The 24,915-nt window shown below is 35.3% G+C and overlaps 2 protein-coding genes across 4 annotated transcripts in view; one reads left to right on the top strand and one right to left on the bottom strand.

Annotated features, from left to right (window-relative positions):
• Nucleotides 1-3,869: 3,869 nt before the first annotated feature.
• On the bottom strand, nt 3,870-14,377 carry LOC149416790 (mitochondrial inner membrane subdomain organizer). Of its 3 annotated transcripts, none has more exons than XR_016303409.1 (6): nt 14,116-14,375; nt 13,793-13,852; nt 12,282-12,461; nt 8,117-8,266; nt 4,821-7,369; nt 3,870-4,738 (listed from the first exon to the last, which is right to left on the bottom strand). XR_016303409.1 is itself a non-coding variant. In XM_089640961.1 (6 exons), exons 1-5 carry the CDS (start codon nt 14,182-14,184, stop codon nt 7,046-7,048), a joined length of 783 nt encoding a protein of 260 aa, XP_089497087.1. In that variant the 5' UTR covers nt 14,185-14,377; the 3' UTR covers nt 3,870-5,714; nt 7,030-7,045. The 3 variants fall into 3 exon arrangements, 2 of the variants coding, with proteins under 2 accessions (XP_089497087.1, XP_089497086.1); XM_089640961.1 differs by having other exon boundaries at nt 3,870-5,714; nt 7,030-7,369; nt 14,116-14,377; XM_089640960.1 differs by having other exon boundaries at nt 3,870-7,369.
• A 2,345-nt stretch (nt 14,378-16,722) lies between these two features.
• Nucleotides 16,723-24,915, top strand: part of LOC149416789 (nose resistant to fluoxetine protein 6-like) — a 31,121-nt gene continuing 22,928 nt past the window's right edge. Inside the window, exon 1 of the mRNA XM_089641324.1 lies at nt 16,723-16,909. Within this exon, the coding sequence (XP_089497450.1) occupies nt 16,723-16,909 (187 nt within the window). The remainder of the gene's footprint in view (nt 16,910-24,915) is intronic.

Raw genomic sequence — 24,915 nt, 5'->3', positions numbered from 1 at the left:
ATATATAGATAATAAAAAAAAATGATTCCAAATTTTTCTGTGGCAGAAATCACTAGCTTTCACATCAGGATGTTTAATAAAACACCTTATTATTAAAAGCACCTTTTCAATGCTTCGGTTCGGTTCAAGGACCAAGAGTATTTTTTGAACTGTCCCATTGGTGCTGATTTTGACAAGTATGTATGGAATTCATTTCTGTCTCGCTGTCGGGCAGTATTAACCCTTACGAGCCGGAGCCCTGCAATTGAAGTGTTGCCCACGCACGTCACGAACCACTGCAACAGTAGTGTCGATCTTATACATTAATTTTGCCTTTGGATATTACTTCTACTGGGTTTGTTAAACACAAAATGTCACTTTCCAAGTATGGTATTGTCTTCATGTTGGCCTTAACAAAAACGTATTTTTTATTGATTGAATATTCTTGCTGACTTCTAAGGGCTAATATGGAAGGGTGAATTCAAAGATATTAGAAGAACGAGATATGCTATGTTGGCCGCCGGACCGTAGCCGGAGTACTACCTAATTAGGGTATTTTGAACGGTATCGGGACGTGTACGCACAGAAATCTGTTCTATGTATTAGTGCGGATACCTTAGCGATGCCTTAGCGTAAGCGAAGGTGTGCAGTAGTATTGGTGAACAAAACCGGCGACACTCGGCAAAACAATTCCACTCAGTACGAACTGCGCATAGCACATCTCGTTCTTCTAATATCTTTGGGTGAATTCTTTAGCACAGGATTTGAATAGCATGTTGTTGAAAGTATGAGAAAATAATTATAATACAAGTTTGTTTTGTTTTCTTGTATTTTTTTTATTGAAGTGCACTGTACAAACGCACTTTAGAGAAAACCGCCACTGGTATTTATATTTACGCCACCAGTATATTTGAGGATTTCTTTTCATAATGCCATTTAGTAGACATCAGTGGCGGCTCGGGCACTTCTTCAATGGTGGGGGACCTGCATTTTTTATGTTTACTGAAATATCACTACACAAAGAATATATAAAATTTCTCAAACAAAAATGTTCATGAACAAGTCAAGCAAGTGCATGACTTGTCAGCGGTCAATCAGAAGTCTAAATACAAAATAAATTAAAATCTCTATCGATATAGAACAATTTATAAATGTAGAATAGTAAAAATAATACAATATCTTGCAAGATTATCATTAAACTTCATTTGAATGTGCGTCCCGCGCAAAGATAGCAAACTTTCCAATAATTCTTACAAGGGGATTTTAACGCCTGTCGTACACGGTAGAGCAGAATTCCTAGGAAACGAATCCAAATACGAATTTCAAGCGAAAAAGCTTGGCGACTTCCCCTGTCTGCGCTGTGCGCATGGTCAATACTCAGCAGATTCAGCACCTTGAGCTCAAGTAGTGTTTTTAGTTTTTAGTACACCACAAGGAATTTCACCGAGCGGACGTTGGTTGTTACGTAGGAACTATTCCAATTTCAAACTCAAAAGTAAGTTTTTCATATTAGGTATGTATATTTCTGCAAAATGTTAATTGCTTTTATGTTTAAAGAATTCATTCATTTTAATGAAGACAAAGCTTGAACTATTTTTCTCTTATAGTAGATTTCGAGAATATATGGTGGGATCGACCCCATGTCATGGCCCCTAGGAAGAACTGCCACTGCAATACAGTGAAACTCTCTTAAGAAGTTTTCCAAGGGACCGGACAAAATTCACCGTCGAACTTTAAAATAATCCTGGGAAGCAGTTTTAGCTGCAAAACTTCTAAATCTGGGATAAAATCGAGTTTTTTGTATGAAATTTTCAAGGGACCGAAAAAAAAAACTTCTGAAGCGAGAGTTTAACTGTACGTAGTAAATAGAAGGAAAATGATTTTGAAGCAATTTCCATGAAGTAAGCATTGCTTCACCCTTGTGATAAAACTGGCATACTACATCACACTCCATCTTGCTCCACAATCTTTTAATTGATGATCTATTATTGAATTGTTATTATTACATCATAATCAATTATAAGATAATATTAAATGTAATTATTGTAACGTCTTACAATCTTGACTATCAAAATTATCATTTCAAGTATTATAATTATACACACTCATCGTGGTCAGTTTCAGTACAGATTAAGTTCAGCAAGAACTATGAAATGGTAATAAACCTTGTTATGGTTTTTCCCCGAATAAAGACACAGATTTTGGGTTAAGAAAATATATTTAATTTGATGGCTTAGTCCAGTCATACTCAACCTGCGGCCTGCGGGCCGCATGCGGCCCTCAATAATTTAATATCAGGAACATGGTTTACAAAATCTGGCATTCTATATCACGTTAATTTGAGATTTTGACGTACAGACATTGAAACCGAAGAGGATAGTCGTTGTCGTGTCAACATCAGATCTGGTATAAGAGTGTTGCTATTGCACACGCTAGATCTATCTCCAAAAAACAAAGATATGACAGACAAATATGCGCGCAAATAATTTTGCTCGTAGCAACACATACATTTTTGACAGCTTCAAAGTTAAATGTGTCACATTCACAGGGTTGCCAAAAAAACGGGGGTGGTGGGTTTCATGATATTTTTTGTCACCAGTATTAGTGTTACCAACGAAAAAATCTAAAATCGAAATGGAATTCCGTAACTACCCCCCCCCATGGATTCAGAAAAATTGGGGAATCACATATGATGTTTTTGGCTGTGCGGAATTTTTTTCAGAGAAGTTCTGTAACAACCCCATGGATTTCGAATAATAAAAGGGGAAATCAAGCTCACATAGAATATTTGTGGGGAATATGTGGGCAGAATTTATTAGAATTACTGCAACTGAAATTGAAGAACGGCGACATTAGGCCAAGATCCGTTGGCAACACTGACCAGTATAGTGTTGCGGCCCGCGTAGCTTTACAAACATATGAATCAAATCCACTAGATGGTACCCATGAGTAAGGTTTGAACATGAAACGCTTAATAATGAGCGTCTTTCAAATAAAGTTTATTAAGTCAATATGAATGTGGCCCGCAGAAGAAAAAGGTTGAGTATCATTGGCTTAGGACGGGTTGTTTCGGAGAATTTGAACAATTCTTCAAATTTCAAAGTTAATTTTCAGCTTCTGTGAAAGATTTTTTCAAGTTCTGTTTTTATTTCAGTTCTGTCAAGCAACTACTCTATGCTGATATAATAACAGAACTTGAATAGGACTTTCACAGAACCCGGAAATCAACATTGAAATTTTATGAATTGTTCAAATCCTCCGAAACAACCCGTCCTTAGTCTATATAAATAAAAATGTCAATATTTGTTTGTTCAAAATCTTAAATCTCCGCAATTTCTTCACAGATTGCTTTGAAATTTTGACAGTTGCATTTGAATATGCATGTTTTTTTTATATACCTATATTATATAGATGTCATCTGTGACAGTTAAAAACATGCTTTTTTGAAAACAGAGGAATCTGTTGGACAAACATGCTTTTTTTAAAAAAAAACAGGGCTAACTGTTGGACGTAAAAGCAACACGCGCTATTGTTCCTCTATCTGCACAAACCGATTGAACCACAACAACGCGTGGCGGGGTACAGCTAGTTACTTAGTATTTATTTAACAGTTTCCTTTTTTAACATTTCCTGTATTCCACGAAGGGTAGGCAGAGATGATGGACCACCACACAACTCTGACTTGGCACACACTTCTTGCTTTACTTACATTCATAAGTACTCTTCTGTTATTCTGACTCATTTGATTATTATTTAATTGAGTATTTGATCATGCTATATCTTCCTTGGGGATATTTTTAACCAAACAAAAATAAAACAATTCACCACTGATCAGTCAGAAACCGTTACTTAACAAGATAACGTTTACTGCCTAAACGAGATAAAATATGCACAGCTAAAAGTTTTTATTCATTATAATCATTTTCAGATTGTAACAACAATTAAGATTCAATACAATTTTGTAAATAGATAGAATCTGTGAAAACAGTGAAAAAGGCTTTCCTATATTCTACTGAAGATAGGTTAATCTATAAATTAATTCACAAATGCATTGCCACATTTTATCACAATTTTAAGGCCATACAACAAAAACATCTCCCACCGCCACCATTTTCTTTCATTCTAAAGTGAGGTTATGTGTTTAGGGTACAACAATATTTTTTGACAAACTTACATTGCAGTAATAATTATTATTTACACATTCTACAGAATCTGTAATGTCAACAGACCCTGTTAATAATAATTAAGAATTTTGATATGATTATTTATAGTTAATAATTAGATTATTGTCATAAATACCGAAGAAAATATTTCATTTGAAATTTTGTAGATTTAATAACAATGAATATTATATAAAGTATCAATATTTTATGTTTCTCTGTATTGGCTTTATATAAAATCCCTAATGCAATAAAAAATATATTTGAGACACGAACAAAAGGGAAATCAATAAAAGTCAAAAGTTTAAATATTGGTATACATACTAATATTATTATATACCGACCACCTCAGGAGACAAGTGTAGCTTGTTGGGAGTGGAAAAGACACGCTGAGAAAGCTGGTAGATAGAATGTTAAGATGACGCGACCACCTCAGGAGACACATGTAGCTTGTTGGGAGTGGAAAAGACACGCTGAGAAAGCTGGTAGATAGAATGTTAAGATGACGCGACCATCTCAGGAGATACATGTAGCTTGTTGGGAGTGGAAAAGACACGCTGAGAAAGCTGGTAGACAGAATGTTAAGATGACGCGACCACCTCAGGACACACGTGTAGCTTGTTGGGAGTGGAAAAGACACTAAGAAAGCTGGTAGACAGAATGTTAAGATGACGCGACCACCTCAGGACACATGTGTAGCTTGTTGGGAGTGGAAAAGACACACTGAGAAAGCTGGTAGACAGAATGTTAAGATGACGCAACCACCTCAGGAGACATGTGTAGCTTGTTGGGAGTGGAAAACACAAATAAATTGCTGTAGGGAATGTGAAGAGGATGAAAAAACACCCATTCACCTAAGGTGCTAATGTTAAATCAGTATAATAGAAAATAGTAAAAGCAATATTAATCTTTAGAGAACAATAATTAAATTTAAAAAATTTTTGCTGTTCATTTAATTAATTTGAAATCTGTTATGATTATAATAATTGATATAAAATGAAATCATGATAAGAAGAATCGCAAGAATTTGTAATCGATCAGAATTCATCAAAGATGACATCAATAATATCGTTGATATAAAAATTAAGTAATCAACAGCAGAAAGGATAGTTGACACGACCAATAAAGGCTTACCTTAGAAAAAAAAACATTTTGGTACTTTTTCCCTAATTGGGTCTTTGTTGGTTGCGTTAAATATCCTTTTTGCTGTTGAAATGTGCAAAATAGTCAATCATTAAAAGTTTGTTGTTGAAATAAAAATAATATTAATAATGACACAGTTTATACACGGCTGTTTAGTGAAAAATCATCTGAAAGCTTGCATATTGGCATAGATGTTGCTACTGCAAATTCATCTTCATTATAAATGTTACGTAACCATATGAGTAATTCTGAAACATTGAGGTATACAGATTGAGCAAGTACGAACGTTCAAAGTATGGGCAACAACTAACGGCTAATTGGCATCTTTGAGATATCACGGGCTTCAGTCGGTTTCAAGCGCTCGCCGTGTACAGGCCTCCGGCGATAACTGCTAAATGCCGACATGTACGCTATGATACTGTACAAGTCGTTCTGGAAAAGATATAAAAAGCAATGGTGTAATCCTTCATCGTAAATAGGGTTTTATCATAATCAATATTTGTGTAAATTGGCTCTTTTGATGCTAAAAACTAATCTGAACTGTGTGTGCACCCAAAGCGTCTGAAGCCGGTAACTACATGTTACTGAAGAGCGGCGGCCAGCACCGGCCACATTATTCGTTGAGCAGTCGGAAGGATTTGGACCACATCAACATAACATGAGGTAACCCTCAGCCCCTTTCAACTCCCCGCGCGGAAACTATATTTAACGCAGACTCTATTTATATAACTCAATGTCCTGAAATGACATTTGACAATGGCAATAATCCTACATCAGCTTTAAAATAAATTTTGTACAATGGCAACAAAAATGTTATGGTTTTCACAACAACATCTTTCTTGTGCTAATAAATCGAGCATGTCCCTGTGGATTATAAAATAAAATGAAAGTTTTCTTTACATTCATGACAGTTTTTCTAGTAAAACAAATCCAATGGTTCAATGATCACGGAATGGGACACACAAAATGTATTGTGATCATATTATTAAAACAATTTATTGTTTGATGCATTCATCCTTACAGCTTACATTTCACAAACATTAATGACATTTCAGAAGTTTGTATGGATGTGATTAAAAATTATAATTTTTTACCAAAATGGTCAAAATAATATCCCTGATTGAGTTTTGGGTTAGCTAGTTCATTTGAATGAAAATTTTTTCAACTATAATATGTGCTAATTTTGGGAGGCGGGTACCGCTGCCCCAGAAATCATTCATTGGATAACCAACACCTCTGCCGTAGATCAACACGTGTCCAGGAGGTGGCGGCAGATGCGCCTGCCCGCCAATCGGCCAAATCGGGAGAGGTCAGTTGAGAGACCCTTTGACCTCTTCAGCCGCACTCCCCCGACCCATCGCCTAGCAACTCAGTGGGAGGGATGGATCCAAACATCTGTTACTCTTGGACACATTGACTTCCACTTTTTCCTTTCCAGAACTATCACAAGACTTCATCAAAGATGACGTAGACACTAAAGGAAATTATTTTCCTCAGGGTCTCCTGTGTGGACTTAATATGTATAAAAAAATGTACATTTATATAAAAAAATCTTATTTAACCCTTTGGACACCTAAATCGACTAAAGCTGCTTGATTCTATTTCTCTATTACAGCCCACGTTCTGTTAATAACATATCCGTTGAATGCGTTGATTGGCTGGAGTCGCCAATACTACTGGGTAAGGGATAAGAGGAACACATTTGGTTGTTTAACATGTCCAAAAGGTAATTACATCAATATCTTACATCTTTTTTAATGAAGTTATAAGACTGACAGCTTCTTCCCGCTGCCGGCAGGTATTAGCGACTTGATATAATTGAGAAGTGCGGTCACTCGAGAGCGGGGCAGAGAGTCCTGCCAGAGTCCGGCTCGGTGTGCCATGGCCCGGCTCTGTGCCCGCTGTAGCAGCTCGGCGTCGCTCCTCCGCTGCAGGATCCAGGGCACTAGGAACCACCTAGAGTCCCCCTTGACTGGGACGCATGCCACCTCGGTCGAGACGACCCCAAGGCCGAGCTCCACGAGACGCTCCCCAACTCGTAACTCTTCAATTTGCAGTGTCTTTTTTTGTTTCTTCTTTGTGTCAATCTGGAAATAATACATTCAAATTGATATTGGTGATATGTCCAAAAATATTTCATGCAACAACATATTGGTTTTACTATATTTCTTCGCACGAGTTTTCAAGACTTGTATTGATGGTTTTTCCTAAGGTAAGAAATATTGCCACGAGTACCGTCGATCAATCAACGATGTAGGGTCGATGAGCTGGACTGATGGTCCTCGTAGGCGGTGCGTGGCATATTGCGTGACACTACAGCTCTTCATTCATTCACCTACATATTAAAGCAAGCGACCGACGTACGCTTGGCACTATTTCCAGCCTTACTGAACAATTGAAAATGATGGTGTGTATCTTGTTTTTTTTTTTCAATTTAATAAATATTTCAAAGTTCCACAGCTCAAAGATTTTGTAAGTTGAAAAGGCGTTGCGTTAATCTAGAAATTTCAGAAGCACTAAGCTGTTAAAATTTTATGCCACTGGAGTTCACCTTTTGAGAATTTCGATGAGACAAATAAACAGATTTTATGCTTTATAGTTTATAAAATAATGTCTATTTAAATCAGTGATGAGCTATTTATGGAGAAATTTTTTTAGTTATTTTATTTGATGAATTGTTCAAATTCTGTGAAATAACTGGAAGAGCACCGATTCTTCCTGTGTTAGTCCAGATTTCATGTTTTCACTACACAAATAACAAAGATTTTTTTACCTAAAGTTTTCAGCCAGACAAAAAGTCCATGTAAAAAAGAATCTGCTCAGTAAAAGGGTACCTTTATTGGTATGACAGGCAACTGCAGGGTGACATCAGCGATGAGGGCGTCAGATGCCCGAGACAGGGGGGTTATTTCCACCTTCTGACCCACGGCCACACATTGCAGCCAGCTTACTCCGTTACCTCCCACCAGCTTCACTCCCCAAACCTAGAACATAAACAAACCAACAAATAAACTGATATTCTAGAGAGCGGTGTAAGGGGATACCCATAGAGGACACTAGATAGTAGTTAAAGAGGTTACCCATAGATTGTACACAGCTGTCGATAATGCAGGGATTGAGTCTATAATAAATACTATTGCAACCTCAAGGTCGAGGCCCAGAATAATTCTTACTGCCTGCTAAATAAGCCATTAGAGCTCATTGTATGTACAGTGAAACTCTCTTAAGAAGTTTTCCAAGGGACCGGGGAAAAAAAACTTCTTAAGTGGGAAAACTTCCTAAGTGGGATTTAATTTTAGCCATTTAATAACTCGAGTCCGGGGCATACGTCATTCCTATGTCTACCTACGTTAAATTGTCGTGAAAACAAGCTCATATGATCCAAGCGGTCAAAAAACAAATATATATATACATCTTCTAGTTATCATGCGTTTCAATCTACATTTTAAATTTATGCATATGTATTTCCTAACCTTCAAACTTAATTTACGACAAATGTCAGATGAAACATGATGCACGGCAATTTTTGATGTTTGAATGAAAAAAACGTAATTATAATGCATATTTTACCATCTCCCCCGCCATATAATCATGTTGTTATGTATTTAAAGGTGAAATATTCCGTATTAACCGTGATCCGATAGATTATCAAAAGTTTTTCGTGTTTTACAAATTCGATGGAATAAAAATTTTATACAATAATATTACGAAACATCTCTATGTTCATTATCAAAGGGAAGATTATTGAAGGAGGCATCAAATGTATGCAAATGTAGATCTAGCCCACGTTGTCATTAAGGTTGAGTTTAATATAATCTTTCATGTTATTTCGGCCAAAGACGCTTGCATATTTGTTACATAATTCCGCATTGTTTATTCGTTCCATTGCTATTTTACCTAGTTAGGGGATTAGGAGACGGGGTATTTGGTTTATTTATTGGTTACGGCAGATTACGGATTACGGCCCAGCGGCCGACAAAGGGTTTTATGGTCTCAGGTACTAGGTATGGGTTTCAGTCAACGTCTTTCAATTTATGACTTGGAAAAAGGTTCATTTTAGATATTTTGCGACACAATATTTCGTTTGTGTTGATTTTACCGCCGGATTTCTAAAACCTCTTAAGCGGGAAGCAGTTTTAACTCTAAAACTTCTTATGTGGGAAAAAATCGTGTTTTTTGTATGGAATTTTCAAGGGACCAAAAATCAAAACTTCTTAAGCGTGAAAACTTCTTAAGTGGGAACTTCTTAAGCGAGTTTTACTGTATCACAATAAAGTCCAAACGTTGACCCTGGAGTTTAATTCAAAGAGTTTGTGAGAGAATCCCTGAGATACAACATAAATCTTCCTATTGTTCCATAACCACCAAACAAAGCACCATAGATAGACTCAAGGTAGGCATCTTCTTGAAAGATACAAAGATTAATGGGTGGATTAGGAGCAAATGAAAGGTTGCTGACATTATTATGACAATGTCTGAACCTAAACCTTAAGCTGGGCATGTGGTATGACCTACGGTTGGATTGACTTCAGAGTGTGCAGATGATCAGTTTTTAAAAGTATTTCAAAATAAAATACTGTTTTTGAAAGCAGATGAGACTATTTCAGATTTTAGTATTACAAACCGACACGCAAACATAGATAAAGTTTACAATCAAAAACACATAAATTTGTTGTTGACCACTTTAATTTAAAATTAGTAACTAAAAAGGAATTAAATTAATGTGGTCTAAAACAAATTTATGAGTTTTTTTATTGTCAAGATTAATTATTAATAGATTAATAGCCACAAAATTAATGCTTTTTACAAAAAATATAGATAAAGTTGCTTACAGTGGTTTTTATCATTTAAACTCTAATATTACCACTTTACATGAAACCAAAAAAACATATACATATAATTAGACAAAGGTATTATTAGAGTTATTATCATATACAGTGAAACCTCTATCTATCGTTCCTCGAATAATCGTTTTCCCGGATGTATCATTTATTTCTTCTAGTCCGAATTCATTTCATACAAAAATAGATCGCATTGATCGTTTCTATGTCCACCATTTTCCCGCATTCATCGTAGGAATTACGTCGCGTATTTGATATTTTTTGTCTGTGTTTAAACGGCGCCAGACGGCACTCGTTACGATGCGCGAAACTTTTGAGAGAGAAAGAGAAAGAATAACAGTTTGTCGCCGCCATCAGTCGCTAGTTGTCGTCAGTTGTCGCTAGATACCCGAACTTAGTGGAGTGTTTGCAGTTATCCTTTTTGAGATTTTAAACTATTTTCGAAATGAGCCGTTTGATGAAAAAAGTACGTACTCTTCAAGAAATATTGAAAATTATCGAAGAGGTGGAAAAAAACCCCGCTGAAAAACGCATCGATATAGCCAAGCGTTTAGGAATCGCGGCATCCACGATAAATTCTATTTTCTTGAAAAAAAACGAAATTCAGGAGCAAATTCAAAAGTGCGGAAAATCTTCGAAAACTAGAAAAACCAGTAAAGAATCAAAGTTTAGCGAACTGGAGAAAATTCTTATCTCTTGGTACCAAATTTGACAAATTTTAACAATTTTGTTACTTTCGACGACAATATCCCAACTTGTGGGATAAAAACTATCGAAAGCTTGTGTGACGCAAGATTGACGGAGACAACAAAAGAGGTTGATATTGATGAAGAGGAGCCGCTGCCTGTACCTTCATTTTTAGAAGCATGCACCCTCTTTGAAAGATTGAAAACTTTCTACTACGCACACTCAATAACTGATGCCGAAAAGAATATCATTTGCAAAGCTGAAAATATACTGTTGACTTGCGGAAATAAAACAGTAAAAAAACAAATGTCCATGAAAGATTATGTATTTACAATGCAATAAACTTGGTTCTGTTTAGCTTTGTATTTTTTTAAAATAAATAAATTTATTTACATCTAAAACTTATTTTCTTCTTATAATTTTAATCTACCAACGGTTATGCAGATTGGGAGGACGGTATCTTTACTGGATCGTATCTCCTTGTGTTTTGTCCTCTTAATCCCGCATTCATTGTTTTCCCGCATTCATCGTTTATTTCGATAGGTCCCTTTAAAACCAATAGATAGAGGTTTCACTGTATTATAAAATTTGTAAACCATGACAAATATTTTCAGAGCGTTCATGGTAAACTTATGTATGAACTGAAAGCGTGGTGTTCTCTCTTTCTAAGACTATTATATAGTATGTATGCAGTGTTAGACGCTTACCTTATCGACCAAGCATATTATTGGGTTTCATGTTGAATAAAATAAAGATGGTTATATTTAACGCAATTTATGTTTATTGAGTTAACGTAACATATTCACAAGACACTAAAATCAGAAGATATATAGGCGAATCACGCACACGAGCGGCTAGCCCAGACCAGTACTCGACAGGGAATGGCGGCCAACTTTAACTCATACCACTCAGACCACTTTAATTCATATATCTCACCGTGATACAAAAAGAGATAGCATGCCAAAAATATACTATTATTTAAAAAAAAAAAAAACAGAATCCTCTACTAGACCGCGTATCCATCACATTAGATTGAATCAAAATGACATAATAAACATTCGAAGTTATAAAACTACATTCGGACAAAGAAATTTAATTTATTTTGCAACAAAACTCCACAACACCTTCCCCCAGATATAACGAGTATATTTATGAGTTTGGGTCATGCTGGGAGAACTATCTCCCAAAAAGACCGGGGGTTAAGCTGGGCATGTGGCACGAGCTGCAGATGACTGTTGGAATACCTACAGAGCTGCAGATGACTGTTGGAAAGCCTACAGAGCTGCAGATGAGCGTTCCGGCTTCGGGTAGGCGAAAGTGGATAAATGTGAGAAAACTAGAAATGTGATAGGTCGGTAAAACATTAAGTTCACAATCAAAGAAGTTCCTAATTTAAAACAGTTTTGAAACAATTGTTCTTAACGAGTGTAGGGACAAAATCTAATCAATATGGGGGTTATGTATCGTTTACCTGGACGGGTAGCGGTGGCTTGCCGGCATGCCAGAAGGGCACCTTGATCAAGGGGCTGTGGTCCACTAGCAGTCGGGGACCCTCGGCCGAGGGTTGGCAGCCGACCACGCGCCCCCGCAGGACCTCCTTCGTCTTGATGAAGTGCTCGGGGATGTCGGCTATGCGGGAGAATTTACTTATCTGAAAAAAAAGGCAGAAAAATAAATTGAAAAGGTGGATTAATTTGCTCCGAATTCCTAATATTTTTTAATTGCTGATCTTAGTAACAGGTTTACTGACAGCTTATAAACTCCAAGCTAATTAAAAAATCAAACGTTAAAAACTGTTTATTAAAAAAATATCTATTCACAAAAGCCAGATATATTTTCCGTCAGTAACCCGTCCATTTAAGATACAATCAAAAGTTAGGCTAACTGAATAACTTGATTGAACCAGATGGGTAGCTGACACACTTCCAAAAATATTTTTGAAGCAGTTCCAATTGGAAATGTCAAGGAGATAAATTGCCTGTTTTTTATGTCTCACATACGGTTCTTACATATTAGATAACAGTAGATAATTAAGATAATATGGATTAAGTGAAAAATGGAGGCTACAAAAATTTGTTTATTATATATTACCTTGTTTTATCCGGAACTTGGAGCTTAGAAAAAAAGGTTTTACATCTGGATTCAGTAAAATTTTAGTATTCACCCCATTCCTAATGTGCGTAGATTATTGAAATAAAACCTAGTTTTAACTTAATTACAATAAGAAATATGTATTAAAGTTGGAGGAGAGGCTATATAACATAACGCATTCAAGTTGTAATTTTGTCAAAATTAATATAAGCATAATTTGACCTGTCAATTGACATCATGTTGTATTTTGATAAATTGTATCAAAATGACAGTAGACGATGCTGCTAAATGTACACATCATTGTACTAACTTTATTCAACATGGTGTCAATTCTAAATATAAATTACACTTTAAGTTTTGCCAAATATATATAATAGTATTACCAAATATGAATTTAAATGCATGCTTTTCTCCTGTGAAGTAAATATATAGTTGTTTTTTTTAGTAATAAAAAACGAAGTATTATTTCAATAACTTATTCGTATCAATAAAGAAGCAGAATAGTAAAACATTAGCGCAGTTGGGAGTGGAAAGCTTCAATAGTTGGAGGAATGTAAAAAAGATGGAGAAATACTGATTCATCTATGGTGCCGATGTCCAGTGATGATGGGAAGGAAAACAGGAAGAAAGCTATGATGTGGAACTGGAGACATGACCAAACACCGGGTAACAACCCCGGGAACCTCTATTACAGGGATTGGCAGGCTAGCACAAGAGCCTATGGCCTGTATGCTTACCATCTTCATATGGATACAATTTAATAATGTGATCTTTTGGACTTGTCAATGTGTGCTTCATGTGAAAACATTAATTCATTAACAGGGCAGAGTTAGAGGTGCAATATTCAGATTTCATTGGGTAAACTAAATAATTATTTATTTGGGTACTTACAGGACGAACTTTGTGTATCGCAATTGCCAGGCCAATACCAGCTATTGTGTAAATTCCGATCTAAAAACAAATTAAAATGACAAGGTTATAAGGACAAGTTTCAATATGTACACAAATAACTATAGTATTATGCGTTTTGTACCCTATTTGTTTTCATCAACACTAATTTAATTTCAAGATGTTACTACGCGATTTCATTATTTCATGTTTACAAATAATTATGAAGTTATTTTAGGAGATTTACAGATGAAGTAATCATAACAAACATGCAAGAATTTCGAAAACAATCTTGATAAGAATTTAGTTTTTAATGGAATTGTCACCTGCGCTCCGCGTGTATTATGCTCCAGAGCCGCGATGGCATCGTTAAAAATGTTTCGCTTTTCTGCCATTTTCGAATTATTTCTATAAAACTCTCTGCAGTATTTTGTTCATCTTTATTTTTAAGTTTTAATTACACAACCACCTCCGTTCGGTGGATTTTCGTGGATCATACGGCAACAACGGATAAACGAAACTGTCAAAATATCGCTACAAAAGCAACAAAAAATATTATTGAATAATAGCCTTTATTTGTACTTTGCGCAAGATTGTTTTATGTATACCTAAAATATTAAAACGAACTCAGTTCGAAAGATTGGTAAAATAAAAAAAGCAATGGAAGACGTCAAGGCTAGTGTTGGGGTGGACATAATAGATATATTTTGGAAATAGATTTTTTTATCTACTTTCTACTAATAGTAGTTGCTATTTACTACCCGACTTGTTTCACAATACTATTACAGAATTTATTTAATCAATGAAAAAATGGATCAAACGATATGACGTCCAATATCTTAATCTTACTATAAAATAATATCTGCGTTACAAAATTTATCGTTCACTTTTGAGTGTTTTATTTATGGTTCACTTTACAAGAAGTATGTCAATGATGTCAATGCAGAGCCGGTCGTAATGAGAAACCTTACAAAATCGTGCTCTTTAGGTAAATTGAATAAATAGCAATTTTAGTACTAATTTATAGCAGACAGTTTACAAAACGTTACCACTTGATAGTCATACGAAATCTCATAGGTTCACATCTGGGTGGTTTATTTATGGTTCACATGGAAAAATGCGACGGTATCATTGCATCGTTTCAAGATTTCAAAAAGCGAAAGCGGCTATTGCACGTCTACTTCGGAGCGATGGCACCGCGCGCTACTCCAGGCCGCCATGCAGAAAAGTAAATTCTGAAAGTAAGGTAACTCTTTACAGCGCAGTCCTTTGTGAGTTTTTTCTGCGCAGTGGCTTGAAGCGGCGCGCGGTACCGTCGCTACGAAGTATACGTGTGAATGGGCTTATAATATTTTAATGGGCCTATATAATCTCTGTGCACTTTATTCCACTGCGCGCCATTTAGCTCGTGCTGGGGCTGGAGTGATGTATCAATTTTATTTTATTTTTGTTTGTTTTTAGGATCATATACGACCGGGCGCCCATATTTTATAAAAAAAATTCTATCGTGCGGAAATACATATTTTTTTACATTTTAAAGAGAAATAATAATTCTTTCCAGGTTTTCTCAAATATTTATATTGGACTCCTAACAAACTCCTAAAAATAGCCAAAATGAATAATTCACATACCATGGATGGATTCCAATGGATTCCAATATGAGTTTATTAATTGTTTCCAATACGAGTTTATGAATTTATATTGGAATCCATTAATAAACTCCTAAAAATAGCCAAAATGAATAATTCACATTTCGCGCCGCTATCGTAACAATCGGCTTAACTTTAAAAAATACATATATTAATACTTATTTCTTATTTTTATTATATTAACGAGATAAAAGTGAAGGTACAAATTTTTAAAAATTCCCCAAACAAAACGAATGTGTTTTCGAAATATCGAGTTCTCTCAATTTTTGTATAATTGGTGTAAAAAATGAAGTAAAAAATGTGGTTAGTTTTTTAGACAAAATTTTTCACGTTTGATATTAAAATTTTATTATTTGGAAATAGTAATTTTAATTTTAAATGCCTACGCCGGAAAGATATTTTCATTTAGTTTCTAAAACAGTATTTGTTTTTTACGGGAAATTAAAAAAAATAAGCATTTGAAATACACAGAAAACTTTGCAATGTGATGAAAATACTGAAGGGTTAAGAACAGAATAAAGCTAGTGAGCTATCAAAAATTATTAAAAAATTAAAGCATGATATAACAGTAAACTGATAAACTGAATATGAAAGAAAATTAGTAAAACATGAAACAGTAGCATAAAATAATATAGAAACTAGAACAATACTATATATAAGACAAATAACTAAAACTGCATTACCAACGCTACTTTAATTTGTAGGATTTAACAAAGTGCTGGTATAGATTACGCTTAATTTCATAAATGGAGTCGATAAATATATCGATAGTTCCCCAAACTATGATATGCCCAGATCATGCATCCTAATGGTTAGTGAGTGTGTCTGATAGTTGGTTTTGTATGTATTGCAGAAGAATGTTACATTTTGTCTTGTGTTCCTAGACGGCACATGGAATTTTATAGTGGCAAAGATGGCAATTTAATACTTTTTTAATGGAAACTTTACCTTTTAGTTCTGAATACGAAATCCCATTAAATCCTAGCTAATCCCTATTTGCATATAAAAAATGACATAAACCCACCTTTTCGTACAATATTTTACTGTATATTCAAAATCTATTGTGGTTCGCCGCAACATAAAAACGACATAAAACCTGCTTTTTTTCACGACAAAAATACAATAAAACAAGAGAAGTGTCACAGAATTCCATTCATTTGTTCTGTGGCACCACATCGTCATTATATTATTCAGTAAAGTTATTATCAGATTTAAATTTTAACTATAGCCATTTCAAATCAAAAATATTTTACAAAATAAATAGAAGTTTTTTTTCTTATTACAATGGCGAATAAAACTATTTTATTGTTGCTGATATTGGTAACAGTCTGTGTCGGAGACAAGTATGGGAATATTTTGGACACATCGTGGGAACTCCCCGAACCACAGGGTGTTCCCAAATCATCCTGTGAGAGGGACATTCAGAAAGTGTACATCAACCTCAGGAACATGACCCTTTGGGCCTATGAAAGTAAGCATATATTTTGTACGAAATTTAAAGTCTAAACGCGATCGTGAAAATGCATAGTTTTTCAGATTTCTGTGCCGTGTATTTCACTGTATTATGCTCAAAAATACTGAAATAAAGTCCCATCATCTTGTTTCATGAAAGCACTGGAATTATTTTTGGTTAATATTTTTGCCATTAGGCTCTACACTTCGGAGAGGCGGTACCGCGCGCCGCGGTAAATTCCGAAAATAAGTAAACGGTTTACAGTGAGACTTTTCTGGGCGGCGCGGGCGCCTGGAGCGCCGCGTGGTAACGCCGCACAGTGTTAAAATGAAAGGCTACCGTATAAAATTCAAGAGATAAATCCACGGGACGGCTCTCTGTGGAAATTATCCAAAACTCTGAAAGCTACCCCCACCCCTAACCACCCCATTCACGCCGAAAACGGTCTCGTCTTCGACGATCAAGACAAAGCGGAGGCGTTCGCTGACAGTCTTGAAAATCAATTCAGCCCCAGCTTCAAACACGCCGATCTAGATCACGTTGCAAATGTCAACCGCAAAATCAATAATGTTTTAAATAATCTCCCCAATACAAACATATACATTTCACTACCCCGGCCGAGGTCATCCGCGCTATTAAAAGCCGGAAAAATAAAAAAGCTCCCGGTCCCGACGGCGCACAGTGGGCTGAAAATCGCCTTTCATAGACATAGAGACTTGAATTTTCAAGGGTATTTTTTTTTGGCCAGAAATGGATTCTGCTGATCATTAATTACTATGCTATAAAATGTCGTACGAAGCAATTGCGTGTACAAATGAAGGAGTTATAATTTTTTTAAGAAAAATTTGTATGGCGCTGACATTAAAAATGAGGCTATCTCTGGAATCATAAGGTTGGCCGTTCTATCTTTACACACAGATAATACTACTATTTATTTGTATTTTTTGACATACTTCATATTGTGGCGCAAGGTGCGATTTTTTTTTTTAAAATCCTAAAGTTGAAAAAAAATCTTTTTTTTGTTGATGAATCATTTTAATGCTTAAATGCTTTACATATGAGTATGCTTTGTCTAGTTTACAATATTTTATTTACACTGCAAGCCAAAACACTGCACAGTGGGCTGAAAATCGCCTTTCATAGACATAGAGACTTGAATTTTCAAGGGTATTTTTTTTGCTAGAAATGGATTCTGCTGATCATTACTATGCTATAAAATGTCGTACGAAGAAATTGCGTGTACAAATGAAGGAGTTATAATTTGTTTAAGAAAAATTTGTATGGCGCTGACATTAAAAATGAGGCTATCTCTGGAATCATAAGGTTGGCCGTTCTATCTTTAGACACCGATAATACTACTATTTATTTGTATTTTTTTGACATACTTCATATTGTGGCGCAAGGTGCGATTTTTTTTTTTTAAATCCTAAAGTTGAAAAAAAATCTTTTTTTTGTTGATGAATCATTTTAATGCTTAAATGCTTTACATATGAGTATGCTTTGTCTAGTTTACAATATTTTATTTACACTGCAAGCCAAAACACTGCACAGTGGGCTGAAAATCGCCTTTCATAGACATAGAGACTTGAATTTTCAAGTGTATTTTTTTTGGCTAGAAATGGATTCTGCTGATCATTAATATGCTATAAAATTTTGTATGAAGGAATTGCGTGTACAAATGAAGGAGTCATCATTTTTTAAAGAAAAATTTGTATGGAACTGACATTAAAAATGAGGCCATCTCTGGAATCATAAGGTTGACCATTATATCCTTACATACAAATATACTACTATTTATTTGTATTTTTTTGACATACTTTGTATTGTGGCGAAACTTGTGATTTTTTTTTTTAAATCCTCAAAGTTGAAAAAAAAACTTTTTTATGTTGAGGATTCATTTTAATGCTTAAATGCTTTACATGTGAGTATGCTTTGTCTAGTTTACAATATTTTATTTACACTGCAAGCCTAAAAGCATTTAAGCATTAAAATGAATCATCAACATTAAAAAGGGTTTTTTTCAACTTTGGGGATTTTTAAAAAAATAATCGCACCTTGCGCCACAATATGAAGTATGTCAAAAAAATACAAATAAATAGTAGTATTATCGGTGTCTAAAGATAGAACGGCCAACCTTATGATTCCAGAGATAGCCTCATTTTTAATGTCAGCGCCATACAAATTTTTCTTAAACAAATTATAACTCCTTCATTTGTACACACAATTTCTTCGTACGACATTTTATAGCATAGTAATGATCAGCAGAATCCATTTCTAGCAAAAAAAATACCCTTGAAAATTCAAGTCTCTATGTCTATGAAAGGCGATTTTCAGCCCACTGTGCGGCGTCACAAATTTCGCTCTTAAAGCCCTCCCCCAAAAAGGAATACTAGCGATAGTAAATCTCATCAACCCGCTCTCAGACTACGCTATTTCCCGAAAAACTGGAAACACGCGCACGTCATAGTTATCCCAAAACCGGGAAAAGACCCTCTCTTCTGCGAAAATCAGCCTTCTATCAAACATTGGTAAAATCTACGAACAGATCCTTTTGACACGGCTCCTCAAGCATATTGACGAGGTTTCAACATTACCTGAAGAGCAACACGGCTTTAGATCAAATCACTCCACCCTCCACCAACTCCTCAGAGTCTCCGAAATTATCATCGGAGGCTTCAATACCAAGCGATCAACTGGCGCCATATTCCTGGACATAGCCAAAGCTTTCGATAAAATATGGATAAACGGCCTACTTCTCGAACTCCACAAAACAGGCATCGATCCCCAACTACTCGGTGTCTTCAAATCATTTCTACGCCAATGTACTTTTCAAGTAAAATACGGTGGCGCCCTTTCATTAAAACGCTTCATGACAGCAGGGGTCCCGCAAGGGTCTCTGCTTTCTCCAATCCTCTTCAATGTCTACACTCACGACATTCCCCTCTCTGAAAATTCAAATTCTCATAAAGCTCTGTACGCAGATGATACCACAGTTATGGTGAGATACTGTTCACCCAGGATGATTACGTAACGACTGCAAAAAAACATAGACTTACTCCAAGATTGGTACGATAAGGCTGGCCGCATACATACGTTTTCCGTATTCGATTTACGAATTCGTTTTCCGTATTCGGAATTCCGTGAGACTAGCGCAAACGTTCGTTTTTCTTCATTCGGAATGTATAAACGTCAGAACCAGTGTTGCCAACAAGGGCGATATGTCGCCATTTAGGCTACTCAGAGCGAGAATCGGTGCCGAAAAAATCCAAAAGGCGACTGGTCGCCAATTAAGCTACTTCAAAAACATCAATTTTAAACATGTCCCGAAATTCTCTAGCCACCCCCCCCCCCATGAAATTTATTTTTCTGGGGACAAATTTTATATTTTCTTGAAATTCTCTAGCCACCCTCCCCATGAATTTTTTTTATTTTCTGGGGACAAATTTTATTTTTTTGAAATTCTCTAGCCACCCCCCCCCCCCCACGATTTTTTTTTTATTTTCACGTAAAAACATCAATTTTAAACATGTCCCACCTAACAGCAAATTCGGCTACTTTACGCTACCTTATGTATGAGAAACGGCGATATTAGGTCAAGATCCGTTGGCAACACTGAATTACGAATGGAAATTTCCGTACGTTTGCGTCGGCACAAACAAACTGTATGCAATAGCTGCGTTCCACATGACGTCATTAGGTTTTTTCCATTCGTTTTCTCCATAGACATATGAATATTAGTAGACCTGCCCTAAGTGATTAAAAGCGTATTATCCCCACTCCCCATACCGGTTCCATTGAGCCGGCTGGGCTCGCGTACGGCCTCAAGTGATATTTGAAAACGTGACGTCATCATTCTTGTGCGAACTATGGTCGAGGCATCATCGGTTCATTTTACGAAATAACACGGCAAAATGTTTACTTGTACTATGAAAACTGGTAAAAATAGATGCGAAAAAAGAGAATAAACCCAATTGTCGTATTACATTCCATATATAAGCATTATTTTATTTTATTTTAAGCATATTCACATCGTATAATATGAATCAGTTGTTACTATCACATCGAGAAACGTCTGGACGCGAAACACAAAGCTGGTTGGTTGCTGGGAAGTAAATTATGAACATTTATAAAAGTGTCTTAACTAAATACTCTGAAACTAACTACGACTCTGAATATAGAAGCTGCCTTACTTTGCCGAATTTGGACTTCGCAAATTTGTTCATAACGTGGCGAGTAATTTGCGCTCCCATGTAAAAATGTCTATTCATTCAAAGCAGATTTTACTTTTAAGAAGTAAATGGTGATATTATAATGCGAGATGCCTATTTACTGTCAGATTGATTTATTGACGAATCACAGTCATCTTCACTCCCTTCGTTCTTCAACAGTTGATTTTACCCCTCGCCTTTATCTTCTCGTCTATTAATTCCTATGTCTGTGGTTTTCTCCGAACGCGCCGGCTGGCATTCGGAACGTGCGTAAGGAATTTGTTCCGTTCGGAACTAAAACGAACGTGTGCGGCAGTTAATGTATTTTCTACTGATTCCGTGCATTCGGATGTCCGAATACGGAAAACGAATTCGGAAATCGAATACGAAAAACGTATGTATGCGGCCAGCCTAAATGGCGTATAGACGTGAATCCCTCAAAGAACGTGGCCGTCTTTTTCTCTCGTAGAAAGGGCGGCCAGGCCCCGCGAGAGGAAATAACGATGTACGGCCAAACTATACCATGGCAAAAATCGGCCAAATATCTTGGAGTTACACTTGACAGACGACTCACATGGACAAAACACATAAATATCACTCTCACAAACGCTAAAAAAACATCCAACGTCCTTCACCCGTTGCTTCACTCAAACGCAAAAACTTCCATACAAAACAAACTACTCATCTACAAAACACAAATACGCCCCATCATGTCTTACGCCTCACCCATTTGGGGCACAGGAAACACAAATCGTCTTGCTTCATTCCAGAATGCCACACTTAGAAGATACACCAAAAGCCTTTGGTTTGTCCGTAATAATATAATTAATTCAGGCACGAAAATCCCCCCATAAAACCCACGTGGTAGAATTAGCCAAATCATTCTATGCGAAACTTCCTATGCACACAAATCCGAGCATAGCATGTCTCGGGCGTTCAAGCCCCGATGACAAACCCACCTATCCATTCCCAGTCTCCATTACCTTCCTCCCTTGATGAGTGGACTCAAATAAAAAAAATAAATTGCCACCAAATATACAAAAAATATAGGATAAACTTACAAACACCTTAATTTAAAATATATATACATATAACAATCATAAAAAAATAAATTTACAAAAAAATACAAATAAATAAAATATCTACAGTAAAAAAAATACAAAAAAAGATAGTATTTCAGCCCTATAAATTGCTATAGGCAGCCCACTCATCGGGTAGAAAAAAACCATCCCACAGGTACTTTACACCCTCAGTTCACGAGACATGGAGATTAATTTCCCCGAACCTCGTCAATTTACAATAGGATACCGTTTTGTTAATTGAAATGTTATCAATGCATTGAAATAGTAATCAAAATATTATAACTTGTGAGCTAGGTATTGTATATTATTGATCACAGTATTTCAAATACAGATAATAAAAATATTTAAATGAATTTGTAATTAAAAAAATTAATTAAACACAATGTTATTTTTAAAGAAATTATTTGGAAAAATCATTAAGCAATTAAAATTAACTTACAATAATTGGTAGAGTTTTTAGTGATACAGGCAATTCAACATTGGCGGAGAATCCCAAATAATAATCATAAAGCGTATGTTGACAAATTTTCGAAGCCCAGAAATAGAAGGATTTATGGTTGCCATTCAGGATAGAGTCATTAATACTAAAAATTATAGCAAGCATATAATCAAAGATACGAATTAAATTGATGATTTATTAAATCTTAATATAATATAGAAAATGTTTGGCTTTTCCGGAAACTATAGAGCATATTATATCGGGATGTTCTATATTAGCACCGTCCGAGTATACATTTAGGCAAAATCAAGTTTTAAAATAATTCACCAAAGTTTGGTAATTAAACATAACTTGATTGACTGCCGTAATATAATACCATATTATGAATACGAACCAAATTCATTTTTATAAAACGAATTTTATAAAATATATTATGATAAAACTATACTAACAGACCGAACGATTAGTCATAATAGACCCGATATAGTTTTACATGACAAATAAAAAAAAACTTATATCATTGATATCGCTATTCCAAATTCCTGTAATATTCAAAAATCTGTTAATGAAGAAAAAAGAAAATACACAGATTTAGAAAATGAGATGAAATAAATTTGGCATTCTCAGACTAAAAAAATATTACCATTTGTTATTTCGGCTACTGGCATAATACCTAGCTCTCTCATTAAAAATTTAGGCGTATTAGATCTATCAAAGAATTTATATGTAAAAATGCAAAAATCAGTCATTTTAAAGACATGTAGGATAACGAAAGATTTTTAAATATTTAGATTGAGGGATCAGTAGGATTTATAGGCCCTGTTAGGAGTTCTACCGAGCCGAACCCTCCGATATTAAAATATCTGTTATTATTTTCCCATTTGATCTCTGGTGAGTTAGCGTGTTGTTCTTGTATTTTTTTGTATTTATTTTGCTTATACTATAATGCACTTGCATAATGTTGATTGACTAGATGATAATTTGTGGAAAAGTGTGTGGAAGTGTTTAGTTTTTCATATGGGGAAGATTTAACCCGGACATAAAGTCGGAAATTTAAAAATAACTTGTGCGCTAGGTATTGTATATTATTGATCATAGTACTTCAAATACAGATAATAAAAATATTTAAATGAATTTGTAATTAAAAAATATTAACTAAACATTGTTATTTTTAAAGAAATTATTTGTACAAATCATTAAGCAATTAAAATTAACTTACCAAAATTGAAAGAATTTTTAGTGATACAGGCAATTCACAATTGGCGGAGAATCCCAAATAATAATCATAAAATTATTAATTGATGTACATATCAATGAGGGATTTCATATTTTCCGGATAGTGGGGAAAACAGTTTAATAACGGGGGTAATTACACACAATAGGGTACCTAATTATTAATTATATTTTGAAGTAGAAATATACAAGTCGTATTTTCAAACTAATAAAGTGTATAAGCAAATTGAATGCATTTACCAATATGTTTCAAAGACCCAATCATGTCTGATTACGTCTAAAAGGGGTCGAAATGAAAATCTAGTCTCCTTCAACGGAAGCAATCTTCCCAATATGCCTTGCATTGATATGCTTGGTGTAACTTAGTGATCAGTACAGGCATGGAGTGACTGTGCAAAAATGGGTGGTCCATTTAATAGATTCCCCTATCTAAACAGGCGGATTACAATCTTTAGAGAACAGGCGTCAGGTAGGTATGCTGTCCTTGTTTTAACGGTATTACGATGGAAGATGCTCCGAGGTACTACCGTCATTGATCCCTTCGGCACCGGTGCATAATTGGGAAACACGGGAAATGCGCGCTCAACATTTGTACACGGTTGATATTTGTCACATGAGAACGGGTCACTTGCTGGCCTCTGTGTTTCCTCCCTCCTACATCGTGGGTCTCTTCGAGACCCATGTTCACTCCTTCCTCTCATCAAAAACACCCTCCAGACAGCATCCCTTTTCGATGACATAGGCCCTAAGGGATATCTTTTTCCTCAGGGCCTCCTGTGTGGAGTTAAAGTAAAAAATTGATAGTCGTTACGTACTAAAACGATAATTAAAATTTAATGAAATACGCATAAGAAATAATCGAACCGGGAAAACACCAAAAGACATTACTAATTTTAGGCATTTCATAAAAATAATATATTATAAAGTAACAAAATAGAACGATTCAGTAATATAGGTAACTAATATTAAAAAACATTAATATGTACATAATAGGTTAACGTTAGTCACAATCCGAAAATATTGTAAATAATATCACCCAATTACCTATTAGAGTACGAAAAA

This window comes from Hesperophylax consimilis, chromosome 16 (assembly GCF_061612785.1).
Source record: "Hesperophylax consimilis isolate HC1 chromosome 16, BYU_Hcon_1.0, whole genome shotgun sequence".
NCBI classification, from domain to species: domain Eukaryota; kingdom Metazoa; phylum Arthropoda; class Insecta; order Trichoptera; family Limnephilidae; genus Hesperophylax; species Hesperophylax consimilis.
The sequence above is the reverse complement of the archived record's forward strand: the minus strand, read 5'-3'. Positions and strand labels throughout refer to the sequence as shown.